At 57.9% G+C, this 13,049-nt stretch overlaps 1 protein-coding gene and 1 long non-coding RNA gene across 2 annotated transcripts in view; one reads left to right on the plus strand and one right to left on the minus strand.

The window, feature by feature from the left end:
* Plxna1 (plexin A1) overlaps positions 1-13,049 on the minus strand; it is a 46,717-nt gene that overhangs the window by 14,051 nt on the left and 19,617 nt on the right. The window contains exons 6-22 of the mRNA XM_076567316.1: positions 12,756-12,879; positions 12,510-12,663; positions 12,027-12,126; positions 10,701-10,815; positions 7,339-7,539; positions 5,560-5,656; positions 5,291-5,487; positions 5,015-5,166; positions 4,800-4,920; positions 4,404-4,540; positions 3,136-3,303; positions 2,802-2,895; positions 2,215-2,454; positions 1,962-2,105; positions 1,315-1,549; positions 857-999; positions 106-362 (exon numbers count right to left, since the gene is read on the minus strand). Coding sequence (XP_076423431.1) covers positions 106-362; positions 857-999; positions 1,315-1,549; positions 1,962-2,105; positions 2,215-2,454; positions 2,802-2,895; positions 3,136-3,303; positions 4,404-4,540; positions 4,800-4,920; positions 5,015-5,166; positions 5,291-5,487; positions 5,560-5,656; positions 7,339-7,539; positions 10,701-10,815; positions 12,027-12,126; positions 12,510-12,663; positions 12,756-12,879 — 2,679 coding nt within the window. The remainder of the gene's footprint in view (positions 1-105; positions 363-856; positions 1,000-1,314; positions 1,550-1,961; positions 2,106-2,214; positions 2,455-2,801; positions 2,896-3,135; positions 3,304-4,403; positions 4,541-4,799; positions 4,921-5,014; positions 5,167-5,290; positions 5,488-5,559; positions 5,657-7,338; positions 7,540-10,700; positions 10,816-12,026; positions 12,127-12,509; positions 12,664-12,755; positions 12,880-13,049) is intronic.
* Positions 4,404-6,799, plus strand: LOC143272442 (uncharacterized). Its single transcript, XR_013050011.1, has 3 exons — positions 4,404-4,532; positions 5,046-5,216; positions 5,839-6,799. It is a non-coding gene; the product is annotated as an uncharacterized LOC143272442 (long non-coding RNA).

The following is a 13,049-nucleotide window of genomic DNA, read 5'->3' on the forward strand; positions in this document are numbered from 1 at the left end:
AGGGCAGCAGATGGGAGGGGGGAGTCACTTCTACCATTCAGCAGGTACAGGTGCCCACAACTCCCATGGCGAGCCGACCCCCAGGCCAGGCTTCCCTCACTGTACCTCCGCAACAGCAGCTTGGGGTGGTTCTTGCTTTCCAGGTTCTTCTCGATGAGGTCAGAAAGCAGCTGCTTAAGCACGCCCGTGGCATACTCCATCTCACCCTGCAGGGCCGTCATGATGAGTGAGGCCACATTCCCACGGTCGCGCATGGAGAAGCTACGCTGGGCCTCCAGTGTACGGATGAAGGTCAACAGGAAGTGCTTCTTGGTCAGCAGCTGTCCGAACAGGGTCAGCGACTTTTCCACATTGGCCTGCACCTGGGAGCACAGAAGCCTGCTCGGAACACAGGGGCACATGGCCAACAACTAAGGCGGGGGAAGGCCTTCTCTGATTCGGAGGCTACCCGGGCCTGGAGCATACAGGCAGGCTAGGTTGCCCTCACTGCACGGTGAAGCTCAGCACCTACATCCTCCAAGTGATCCAGGCCCATGAATGGTAATGTGCAGAAAGCCCCACACAGCCTAGGCACAGGGAAAGGAACAAGAGTCCCAGGCTAACAGGCAGTTAGCTTGGATGAGGCCTGGGGCACTGTTCCATGCCTAAGACCTTGTCACCCAGGGCAAGCCCCCTGCTCCAGAAATCAGGCCCCTGCCTCGGAGCTCAGAGTCCTAACCCTGGGCTGCATCCAGTTTGGGTCTGAGCCTGTGCTCCCTCCTTGGCTAAGCCCTAACCTTTCTCTGGAAGGCCATGCCAGCCCTCGTGCCCACGGATGCCCACCAGCCCCCAGGGGCCTCTGGGCGGGGCGTCCTACCTCCATCTCCTTCAGCACGGGATGGTCCTCAATCCCAGGGAACAGCACTCGCATGGCATACGTGCGGTAGTCGAGGAATGGGATGCCGGCACCATCCAGGTCGCTGGTCAGCTCATGGATGTCTGTCTGCAGCTCTGCAAAGGCTGTGGCCAGATGTGGGGTCAGGGGCAATGTGGGGTCAGGGCATCATGCCTGAGGCTCCCCTCCCCCTTCCCTGCCTGCTGTCTGGCCAGGATCACTGGTCCTGAGCTTAAAGAAACCAACCAATGTGCTTTTCTGTGCCTCAGTCTCCCTAGTTTAGGACAAAATTCTCTCAACACCACTACCTCATCCTCTGCCACCTTCCTGCAACTGAGTCAGAGCTAGTTAGCAGGACAAGGTGGGCTCAGTGGTGGTGGTGACTGCCTCAGCAACGCCCTCCGCCCCCCAGCTCTGGTCCTACCCATCTCCCTGCTGACCTTCCTTGCACTCAAGGGCCACACGTGACTCCAGGTTGTCCATCTGGAGCTGTAGGCGCTTGAGGGTGCGGTCAGCATCCCGGGACTTGCGTTTGTAGGCAATGAGCACGGCCACGATGACCAGCAGCAAGAGGCCACCACCCCCACCGATACCCACGATGGCCGGCAGCGTAAGCAGGCTATCCGAGTACACCTGCAGCATCCCAGGTGAGAACTCGAAGCCGCCGGCCCGCACCTGCCAGATGGGATAGACATGCTCAGAGGGGATTGGCCCCTCAAGAGCTCGAGACCTCTGTCCAGCGGCCCTTAAGCCACTGGTGGCACCCGCCTGTGGGTAACAACTCTCCAGCAGGTGGCCCAAGTGGCTAACAGGTGCAAGATGCTGGAGCACGGGCTAATACCCAGGTAGCTGGCACACAAGCACCAGCAGTGGAGCAGTGATGAGGGGCTCACAGTGGTGGCAATGGTGGGGACTGAATGGGGCCTTCATTCGAGCTCAGTTCCTTGGGTATTTGCTCAGAGGTAGGATTGCTTGTGGGGGGGGGGGGGCAGGGTCAGTAGGTCAGGAGGGTGGTTCCAGGAGACCACAGCTAGGCTGTGACAGGGATTTCTTGGCTCTCTGCATAAAGGCAGGATGGGGAACACACCGTGACTTTGTGCTGCCCTGTGAGATTGGGTGCTTCACACAGCAGCTGCGTCTCAGACACAGTGAGGATACAGGGTGTGGAGCCGATGAGCACCGTGTAGTTGAGCCGGGAATTGCCAGGAGCAGGAGGCAGGAGATTCCGTCCCTGCAGGGAACAGGGTGAGGTGAAGACAGTCCTGGGGCCTCTTCCCTGGCCCCAGCTGCCTATCCCAGCTCGGTCTCTGCAGCAGGAGAGCACAGTGGCTGAGACCCACCTTGAGGATGAGTGGGGAGCTGGGCTTCAGCTCCAAGAGCCCAGTCGGGCTGAGCGGCTCCAGGACAGGATCCGGGTAGTAGACGAATGAGGAGCTGTTGAGTACCAGCAGCGTGCGGACATTGTCCATGATGAACCCAAGCTCCTCTGGCCGCTCTCCCAGCTCTGGTGGGCTGCGCGTTGGGTTGTGTATAGACGGCGCCCGGCACACCATGGTGGTGTCATTGTACACCATGCAGCTCTGGGACACAGGCACCAGGACCTCAGGCCAGCCCTCCCATTGGGCCAGCTACCCAATGACAGCCCCACCCTGGGAATAATGGCTCCCTGTAAGGACGCTCTAGGCATCCAGTGTTTAAGATGTCCATTCTCTGAAGGCTGAGGGCCAGACAGGCCAGAGCCCAAGGCTCACCCATAGCTGACCACTTCGTCTTCAAGGCCTCAGAACAGACAGGTAAGCATGGGGAGGCAGAAGCAGGGGTGTTAGCAGCAGTAGTACCGGCCCAGGCAATACCCATATGGCCAGAAAGGGAGGGCAGGTCAGGTCAGAGTGAGGTAGGGGGTCAGAGGCACAGGGCATTCACTCACATTCTCCCTCTCAACACCTCCATACTTGGCCCGGATTCGAGGTTCACGGACGGTGGCCAGATTGGTGCCTGTGACTGTCAGGAGGGTCCCACCACTAAAGGAAGGAGTGAGGAGTCAGACAATGCCCTAGGCCTAGAAGTACAAGAGGGACACACACAGCCTCTCCCTGTGTGAGCAAGCGGCTCAAAGCCCAGCCAGAGCACTTCGGGCCAGGATTAACCACGGACTTAGGAAGCTGCCAGAGCAAGCCACCATGGAACACCCTGGGGAGGCACTCCCTGGGGAGGGAATGGCGAACAGGGCAGGGCTCCCGGCTCCACAGCAGCTCTCCCACCTGTTGATGCTCCACTCGGGGTCGATCCTCAGGATAGTGGGGTCTTCGGTGTAGTTGTACTTCACTTCGGGGTTGGAGAGCTGGGCACGGTTGATGTTGATAACAATAGGGGCGCTGCCAGGGGTCTGCCCGGGGGGTGTCAGGCAGCGGATCTCTCGAGAATTCCTCCTGGGGTCAAGATGGGGGAGGGCACGGTGAGGCAGCATGTCAACACACCAGCGGTTCTCCACAGTGGCTGAGCACTGGCTCCCGGGACAGGCATGGGCCTCCCTCGGGTGGAGACTGGGCTGTCTGTCGGCCGGGGCCCTAGAGTGGCCACCAGTGTCTGGTCCTACCTGGGCCCCTGGCTGGCCCCTCCATCCTCCCTACTTTGGGTCTCACTACACTTGGCTCTGCAACCTCCCTCGGGCACGAACTCCACCCTACTCCCCTAAGGACACAGTCTGTAATGCAGACGGGTAGAGTGGATCCTGCTAGCTGTTCAGGAGACCCTGGCCAAGCCTCTGTCTTCTCAAAGCACCAGGCAGCCATCCTAGTCCTCCCTGCCAGGCTTGAGATACACACCCCTTCCAGATGACAGGCGAATGCTCGAGAGGCCAGAGATACTAAACTACACACCTGACGCGTCCCCCTTACAGCCCTGCCTTCCTCAGCCCTCTGAGCAGAGTCCCACTACCAAGTGCCTTGAATTCAACAGCTCCCTTTTCCTCCTGCACACATACAACGGTAAGTTGGCCTGGGGAATGGGGTCACAGGTCACCTTCATCAGCAGTCAGCAAGGCAAGACCTGCTCTGAGGCCCTGCCCCTTGGCTGTATTACCTCAGCCTGGAGGCCTCACAGCCGCTAGGCTGCAAACACCAATGATTAGCCTGATAACGGGTAATTACCACGGGAAAATATTTAAAGGGCCGTTCCATTATCATCTTTAATCTAAAATTATCCACTTCAAGCCTCAAGGCTTTTGTTAAGATAGCTGTTTTCTCTATTAAACTTTTTAAAAATTTACTTTTTATTTTGCTTGCAAGAGATGTCTCCCTTCTCCTTAGGAGGGCCTAGGGTGGAGGCAATAGGTAGTACCCACTGAGGCCAGGCCACACCCCTTCCCACTCTGGAGGCTGGCCCCCTATCTCCATGGCAACCTTTTCTGCCTCCAGGTTTCCATAGTGATCACCCCACCAGGTTTTCCATACCCGTTGCCCAGGCAACAGGAGGGGACAGCAGAGCCAGGAGGGAAAGCCTGTGGCCCCTGACTCCTCTCACCCCGTACCAGGAGAAGGAGCAGGGCCGGCCACCAATGGACACAGCCACATCACTGCCTGCATTCAGATGGCTTCCTTCGATGCCAATCCAGGTGCCTCCAGACAGAGGCCCGCGGGAGGGGCTCACACGGTAGAAGGTTGGTGTCTGCAGGAAGATGGCTTGTTAGAGGGAATCCCTCTCGCGTGCACACCCTAGCATCTGGGTCCCTTACCCCAGGTCCCCAGATAGTCAGACAGCCCGGGCGGCAAGAGTAAATAAGCACTCCCCTGTGGCTGGGCTCAGCCTAGGTCTGGGCAACAGGAGCGGCGTCCTGTATCAGACATGGATCCGGGCCTACTTCTGCAGTACCCCTAGCCACTTTCTGGAGGTGACAAGAAGGAGAGGGCAGTCGGGTGGGGCTTACCACAAAGGTGAAGCGCTTCGGGGACAGGGCTCGGAAGTCTTGGGAGCAGTCCCGCACGCACACCTCCACCAGGGCATCGTGGGCCCGCAATGTGCTGGCATCTCCGATCTCACAGACAATCCTGTGGGCACGGTGGGGCACGGTGGGACTTGGCACTGCAGCAGCACCGCTCCCCAGGCCACCCAGGCCCTCACCGCCCACTCAGGCTGCCTTACTGCTCTGCGCTGATGTACTCGCTCTCCACAGGGCTGCACGGCACCTTGCCCACGTGCACTCCCTGCCGCACATCCTGGAACCGCAGGCCCAGGTTCTCGCCGGTGATGGTGAGTCTCGTCCCTCCCTGCCGAGGGCCAGTCTCCGGGGACAGCTGCAGGAAGGCAGAGGCTGGGGCGGACACGGCAAGGTCTACCGTGGCAGGTGAGAGGAGGTGGTGGGTGGGCTTACACGAGCGGACCAGGCAGGCATGGGACTGGGTCTCCAGCTCCTCCTACCTTGAAAATCTTGGGGTTTGTGCAGCGGTCTGTGCTGCCATGGCGGGCATGCATCCAGGAGGTTGATGAGTCAGCTGGGCAGTGGTGACGCAGGGTACAGCGACGTTCAGCTACACACCAGCCACACTCAAAGCGCGGGTCTGCCTTGAGGCAGAGGCCGCAACTCTGGCGCAAGGCTGGGCACTTGTAGAGGTGGGCTGTGACAGGAAGGCTGGTCAGTATAGACCCATACACCATTCATCCACCCAGGCGCCAGCCCTGCTACTCACCCTGGATGTTCTGGGGGTTGTCAATGACAAAGTTGCCATTCCACACAACTGATAGGTTCACAGGCAGGTCGCTGACATCATTCCCCTCATAGGAGTACTATTGGAAGCAGGCACAGCGGTCATGTTTGGGATGCTGGGCCATCACCCCCATACCACATAGAGGGTCAAGGACACCTATGGGGGCCCCTCACCATCTCTGAAATCGACTACTGAATGGGCTTGCCTACATGCAAGCTGGAATAGAACACATACAGCTCTTCTGCCTATCTCTCCACACAGGGCTTCTCTTCTGGCTCCATGGCCCTGCTCCCTCTGGCCAAGTTCTATCTCCTGTAGCCATGAAGAAACCACAACCATCACCAGCCTCCAGTGTTATCCTCCAATGCTGCCTCAGACACTCCTTCCAACACCAGGGCAGCCTTGGCTCAACAGCATCAGGAAAGCTCTGTGAACATCAGTCTTTGTCTGCTAAGCAGGCCAGGACTTCTGAGGTGTGAGGCACTTGTGACCCCACAGCCTAAGCACAGATTAAAAGACCACTGTCCTGAGGAATGAGGGCTGCTCCCACCTCCACCTAGGCTGGCCTGCACTTAGGACAAGAGCCTCCAGGGCTGGGCCTAGGCTTAGCTGCCTCCCACTTTCTGCAGCTGATGACCTCAACTCGGTCTTGTGTTTGGGCCGAGGCAGGCAGCTTGACGTCTCTAAGGGGCGGCTCAGCAATTCATCATTATTTTATCTGAAGGAATTTAATTGGATCCTATCAAATTCCCTGATACTCTCTCTTCCCTTTAAACACTGCTGAAGGGAAGATAAATGGGGGTCTGCAGAGAAGGGGGCAGCAGAGATGAGGGTGGAGAGACACAGGAAGCAGAATCTAGAAAAGAGGGGTGATAAGAGCCAGAGGAGTGTGTGTGTGTGTGTGTGTGTGTGTGTGTGTGTGTGTGTGTGTGTGTGTGTGTGTGTACACAGGCTTTGTGAGGAGCCAATAAGAGAAGAACAGGCGGAGACCAACAGGATGGGAAATGGGAGGTGAAGCCTTCCCTGTTGGGTAGAGCTGCCCTTCTACTCACCTGCAGCCCATGCTATCCTGGCAGCCGATTGTGACCCCAACTCTGCCGTTAGACAGACCTGTCAGCCAAGGGCTGCTGGAACCAGGGGGTGCGGACAACTAAAGCCTCACCAATAGTCCTGTGTCTATATGCCCCGCCAATCTGATCATAAGCCTGTTCCACAAAATCAATCGTCCTCCTGACTGCTTCCTGGGCAGAGGGGGAAAGGAGGCTACCAGTAACCAATGAGCCAGAGGAAAGCCGGAAACCTGAGCTTACCCGCCCATGCACACCTGGAAAGGGCTTGTCCTATAAAGAACTCTGCTCTAGAGAAGTCTCAACACCTGACTGGCTGAGCTCCGTGACAACTTTGGGAACGTCACTGTGACGTATGAGTCTTCCACCAAAGGTTTTCCCTGACTACCCAGCAAGGCCACCTGCTGATGTTCAGATGGCTATGGTGGGCAGTTACCTGGTGGTCAAAGGATACAGGCTGTGGTCACTGTACCTGGCTATTTCACTCAGGAACTCAGACCCACCATCAGCCCACTCACCTACACCACCCATCATTAGCCAAGGGCTCGGTGGTGGCCAGGGAGTCAGCAGAGCCCTCTGGCCTTCCTAAGGCACACCTGGTCACATAAGCCATCAGGTCTGGGACTGGGTGGACAATGGCCCACTCCAGAGCACGGAGCACCCCACCTTGCCCACCCGCCTGCTGTCCCCTCACCGAGGAGTTCTGGCATTGCAGGCTGGAGCTGTTGAAGCGCAGCGCAGTGACTCGGGCTGGGTTGCCTGGGATGTGGAAAAGGCACTCGTACCCTCGCTGACCTGACTGGGGCTGTGGCAGGTTCCGTGCGGCCAGGGTGATGGGCTTCACCACGCCCACTGGCACATAGATGTGGGTAGAAGGCAGGATCTGTGGGCAGTCCTGGGGATAGCAAAGCTCTGGCTGAGCTGGCTCTGGTGGCCAGCAAGAAGTGCAAGGTTCCACTGTGTCCCAGGCTGTGGTGGCTCACAGGGCCCAGGCTCCTTGTGTCACTTTGTATCTGGGCATCACAGGGGCAGCAGTCTTCAGGTCCTGTTCCCACCAGGTTGTAGCTGCACAGAGGCCAACTTACTTACCCTGGCCATAACCTAGAACCCCCCCATTCGGGAGCCACAGGTACCCCATCTGGCCCACAGCTGCACAGACCCAAAGCAGGAGCCAAGAACAGAGCACTGGGGTAGCAGGCTCTCAGCTGGGGGCCTGGAGCATGTAAAAATAGCCTGGGCCCTGCAGAAAAACAGCCAGGCCCCCCAGGGCCAGGTTTCAGCAACAATAACTGATGCAACGCCTGGCTTGCTTGCAGCATGGCTGGCAGCAGCCTCAGGAGGAGGTGCCCCGTGGGAGCCCATGGAGCAGCTTTAAATAGGGATGCTGAAAACAGGCCTGATCCCTGGGGGCTGCCTTGGCTCCCAAGGTGGATATAGGCCCAGGATCTGCTCTGCAGGGCCCAGAAGGGCCTGAGCTCTGACCCAGCCTCTCATGGTTTGACCCCAGCGGATCTGAAAAGGCTCAGTAGGCAAGCCTGTGGGATGTCCCTGTATCCATTGGGCACTAGCCCCCGCTCAGGTGGCAGCCCTGGTAAAGGCACCGGTATGCAGGGCCACATCCACACGACTGCTTCCCCTACCATCTGAGGAGCACCCAGTTACTGTAGCCCAAGACTCAGGCTGTGACGGGACCCGGCTGAGAGAACAGCACTAACTTCGGCTCCGCCTGTCCTGGAGCCCCCAACAGCCATGCTGAGCTGGGCTTACCTACTAGAACACACCAGGTTCAGAGTCCAGCATTGCCCACTGCCCCCCGAAATACCCTTGTGTGAGTACAGCAGTCAGAGGGCAGACATGGCTCCCAGCAGCCTGGCCAGATCCTCCTGCCTCCCCGATTACCCCAATATCATCCTCCCTGCTATCAATCTGCTGGCCACACTCTGGATAGAAGCCCTGCCTAGGCCTCCCTGGTGTAACTTCTACTTCACCTAGACTTCGGCATTCTAAGCCCAGCAACGTATCTTCTAGTTATGAATTCCAGGACTCACAGGCCAGGCTAAGTGGGGCCCTCTGGGGCACAGAGTCCAGCTGAATTAACCCCACCAGCCACTTGCATCTCAAGCCCTGCTGATAGGGCATAGATCCCTTAGGATCTACCGGTTCAGGGCCAGGAACCAGCAGCCCTGAAAGGTCTAACCAATTCCTTGTTTCTCAGCAGTCCAAGGAGAGACTGCCAGGTACCTGTGGAGTGGAGCCAGGGTCCCTGCCTAAGGCTCCCCATTCCACCTTCACCCCAGGATCAACCCGAAGGAGCCAAGAGAAGGGGATGTTCTAGGACTCAGGTCAGGTTCCCAGACATCTGACTCCCAGCCCTCTCCCTCATGCAGACAAGTCTACTTCCCTGTTGGGAGCTCAGAGATCATCCCAGGGCCTGGCAAAGGAGAGAAGCCAAGAGGAGGCCACTCTACCAGGCCACTGGGGAGGTCACATGATGGGTTTCTTGTGGAAGGCCAGGTGCACCTCTCCACTCCTACAGTAAGGTCAGAATGTGGTGCTAAGAGGACGTCCCAGGTCCCTGGGACTGTCAGCATAAGCTTTGCTGACGGGTCTCCGTGAGGTTCCTTCTAGGGCCTACCATCCCATTCACTACCTGCTCAGCAAGAACTGAGTGCAGGGAGGGCAGCAGGGAAGGTGAGTGCCTACAGGTTAGTCTCCATCTCCAAGCCAGTATCTGGGTACAGTAAAGCACCTTGAGTTGGAAAGCCACAGGATTATGGAAGCCTGCATGAGGTCCCCCAGAGCCAGAGGCAGGGAGATGGGGTCTGCTGCTTGGCACTGGGTATTCCAGGTTTTCCAGTTTCATTTGCTAAGTCTGTGGCTGCACGGCACTCCTGACAAGCCATACAAAGCTGCAACTAACGAAGAGCAAGCACCCAGGGGATCAACTAGTTCCCCCAAAGAGCCCTCCCTGACCCCAACCTGTGCAGACAAGCCCAGGGCTCTGTGCTTCCCACCCCACTCAGCACACCATGGCTTTGCTGAAGACCTGAGTGGGCTGCCACTACCAGGAGGACAGTTTCCTCTGCTTAATAAAACTTCCTGGAGGGGATGGGCTATAGTCAGGGCAGGATCAGAGGGAGACCAGAGAGGAAACCTGGACACCTTAGCCTCAGGAAGCACCAACAAGGGTCTCCCTGCCTTCTGCTAACACTTTGCTTTCTCTAGGGCACTGTATAGGCCTCTGGACGTGGCCTTAGGCCAACCTTGGCCAGGTCCCAAGGCCCCTGGTTTTGCCCCCCCCCCCTCCAGCTTCTGCCCATCCCACTACCGTATCCCTGGCTCTCAGCCACTGTCACAGCCCCCATCACCATCAGGTCCAGGATCTTGCCTTCTACTACTATCTTGTCCTAGATGTTAGGCCAGCAAGCAAGGGGGTGATGGGGAGGTACAGGGAGGGACAGAGGAAGGCAGGCTCATAGGGCCCCACTCATACATATGACCTTCTGCTAAGGTTTCTAGACAAGTCCAGCCAGACTGCAGCCCCCACAGACCCAAGTGGGAGAATTCATGGCCTCTTCCTTCCCAACCCCAGGACAGTATTCGCAGTGAGAAGAATGGGTCCTGCTTCGAGTCCTGTCTCCACACCAACATGGACCCTAGGATCCTGTCCCAGGCTCCCATCCGTGCAGGCCTGCATACCCAGGGTGTCATAGATTCCAGGAGGAGTGGCCTGCCACTCAGACAGTCAGACTCAGCAGCAATTACCATGTGGAGCTTCAGAAAGCCCCACAGCTCTGCTATGCCTGGAAGAGGACTGCCATGAGATCCACCACCGGTCAGGCTGCTCCGGCCCAGGCTTCCACAGGGGTCTCCAGTCTCTGTCTCCCAAGGATTACAAAGGACACCAGCAAATGTTCCCAGGCTGGCCTCAGGCTATGACATTAAAGTTGCCCCCACCTTGGCCACACCTCATAGTGTACAACTGGCATTCTAACCAGCCACACCCTGACGGTTACTGGTTCTTCTGAAGTTTTAAGGCCACTTATTCAGCCTTACCTCAGACACATTGACACGGCCTTCCAGAAAGGCACAGTCGGCCGCATTGTTGGTGCAAACGTGCCGGTATTTGCACCAGTGGCAGGGGAAGGAGCCATTGACACACGCCAGGCAGCTGCGGGGGAAATGGGACAGTTAGCGGGGAGCAGCTTGTAAGTCCACCATGGGGACCCGCTGCGCTGCTTCTCCTCGGAGTGCCACCCCTGGCCCTTTGCAATGGCTGCTCCTGGCTGAGAAGACAGCCAGACCCTCTGCCTGCTGCACAGGTCTTGCTGAAAATGGTCTTGCCTCCTCTGGCTCTCCTCCACTGGCCATTATGACCGAGAACCAGAATGTGCTGGGAAGCACACTAGAAGTGCTGCCATCCCACTTCAATGGGCTCAGGCTGGTGCAGGCAGCAAATGGTTCTTCAGCTACTCAGAGCCTCAGTCCACCTCTGCCTGTCCTAGCCCAGTCAGCTCCACCTGGGCAGGCGCTGCTCATGCCGCATCTCCTAATCCTGCCTGCGGTGTATAAAGACAGTCTCATGGCCTCGAGAACACACTTTTTCCCTGCCCTCCAGGACTGCCCTATCAGTTTTGGTCACCTTGCTCCTGAAGACAACCCCAAGGGCCCCTGGATACAACAGTCTCCTGCTCTGAAGATAACCTACCTTGCCTGGACAAGAGAAGGCCCTGGGAGTCTACCAGCAAACAAAAGCATGGCTGAAAAGCCAGCCAACCCTATCTTCCAGGCCAAACCTGTTCAAGTTCTCTCTGAAATCCCCACCCTTGCCTTGGCCTTCTAAGGACCCTCTCTTGACCAGTGCCTTAGCTAGTGAATGGGTTACAGTTTGCCCCCAAGCTCCCTCAGCTGAAGCCAGGTGCTCGAAGCCAAGGTGGGAAGCAGCAAACAGAGCTGACCCCCATCTAACAGGCAGGAGCCCCAGGAACTAGGCAGAAGCCAATGCCTGGCTGTCCTACTGTGCAGCAGCTATAGCCAGGTCCAGAGTTGGCACTGAGGTGCCATGTCTGGGTTCCACAATGGCCCAGATCATTGTCTCCCTCAGAGGTCCTGGCCCCACTCTGGTGGGCAGTGAGGCTTTTCACAGGTCACATCTCACTCTTCCACCCCGTTTCTAAAACAGCTCCCCAGAGCCACCGCTTCCCTCCATGCTGTCCTCAGGGCCTTGCCCAGCCAGCTCGTCAACTGGCAGGCTGCTTTTATGGGGGCCTCTTATCCTGCCTGCTTGACCGGATGTCAGCCGCCGGAAGGCAGGCCTGCCAAGTGTCTGCAGCAGGACCCAGGGACGGAGCTGTAGCAAGGGCATGGCCTAGGGACACTCACGACTGGTGAACACTGCAGTTATAGAAGACAAAGTCCACAGATGCAAACTTCTTCCCCGTCTCCTTGGACTTGAGGTAGAGCTTCACCACCCGCTGGTCCCCTGCAGAATACAAAGGCTAAGGCACAGACCACAGAGCCTGGTACTCAGAGAGCCCAGATGGAAGCCAGCCCATTAAACCTCTAGCCTAGGCCCTAGGTGGTGGATGCCCCTTCCTCAGCTGGCCAGTAAGGAGTCAGAATACAGCTTCCTCATGAAGGCTAGGCTAAGGGGACTCACTGGGCGACTTGCCAAGTGTTGAGCAACCAAATGGACCACAGCAGGCAGAAAGGTGCTGTGTTCAAACCCCCACCAGGCTTTCACCACACACAGAGCAAATGTCCCCACCTCCACCCTGACCTCTCCTGAAGCTCTGTCCAGCTGCACACACCTCCTGCTTTCGACTCTGTGTCTGCTCCTGCTCAGCAGGAAGGGTACCCACTCACCCTGGCCCTGTGTGATGGGTGCCACTTCCCGGGCAGAGGGTGAACGGCAATGGATGCGGCCATCTTCCAGGATGCTCTCCGTTTCTGTGAAGTCCTCAAAGGAGCAGTTGACACCGGCTGAGAGGTCAGGCACATTCCAAGCCTGCAGCACAAGCTGTCCCGTGGCACAAGGCCGGGGTGAGTGGTTGCCTGCCCTACTTGCCCCACCCCTGCTCCCTCCCGGCCACCTCCAGCAGCCACACTCACCGGCACCTGGGACATGGTGACTGACACATTGCGTGGCTGGACGGTCAACTGCACACACTGCAGCAGGTCAGAGGCGAACCGCTGGGGCTCATCTGCCCGCTCACAGGCATCCTGCCTAGAGCAGCTGTGGGGAGAATGTGCTCAGGTCGGGCCCCTGAGCTAGGGACATGGCTTCCTCTGCCCCCACCTTATAACATTCCCATCACTGGTCAGTGGGGTCAAGTGAGACCTCAGGGAGCCCCTGGGCAGCCATGACTATCTGAGACATACACAGCAGGCTTCCAGGAGCCGGCC

The sequence above is a fragment of the Peromyscus maniculatus genome, chromosome 3 (assembly GCF_049852395.1).
Source record: "Peromyscus maniculatus bairdii isolate BWxNUB_F1_BW_parent chromosome 3, HU_Pman_BW_mat_3.1, whole genome shotgun sequence".
NCBI lineage: Eukaryota > Metazoa > Chordata > Mammalia > Rodentia > Cricetidae > Peromyscus > Peromyscus maniculatus.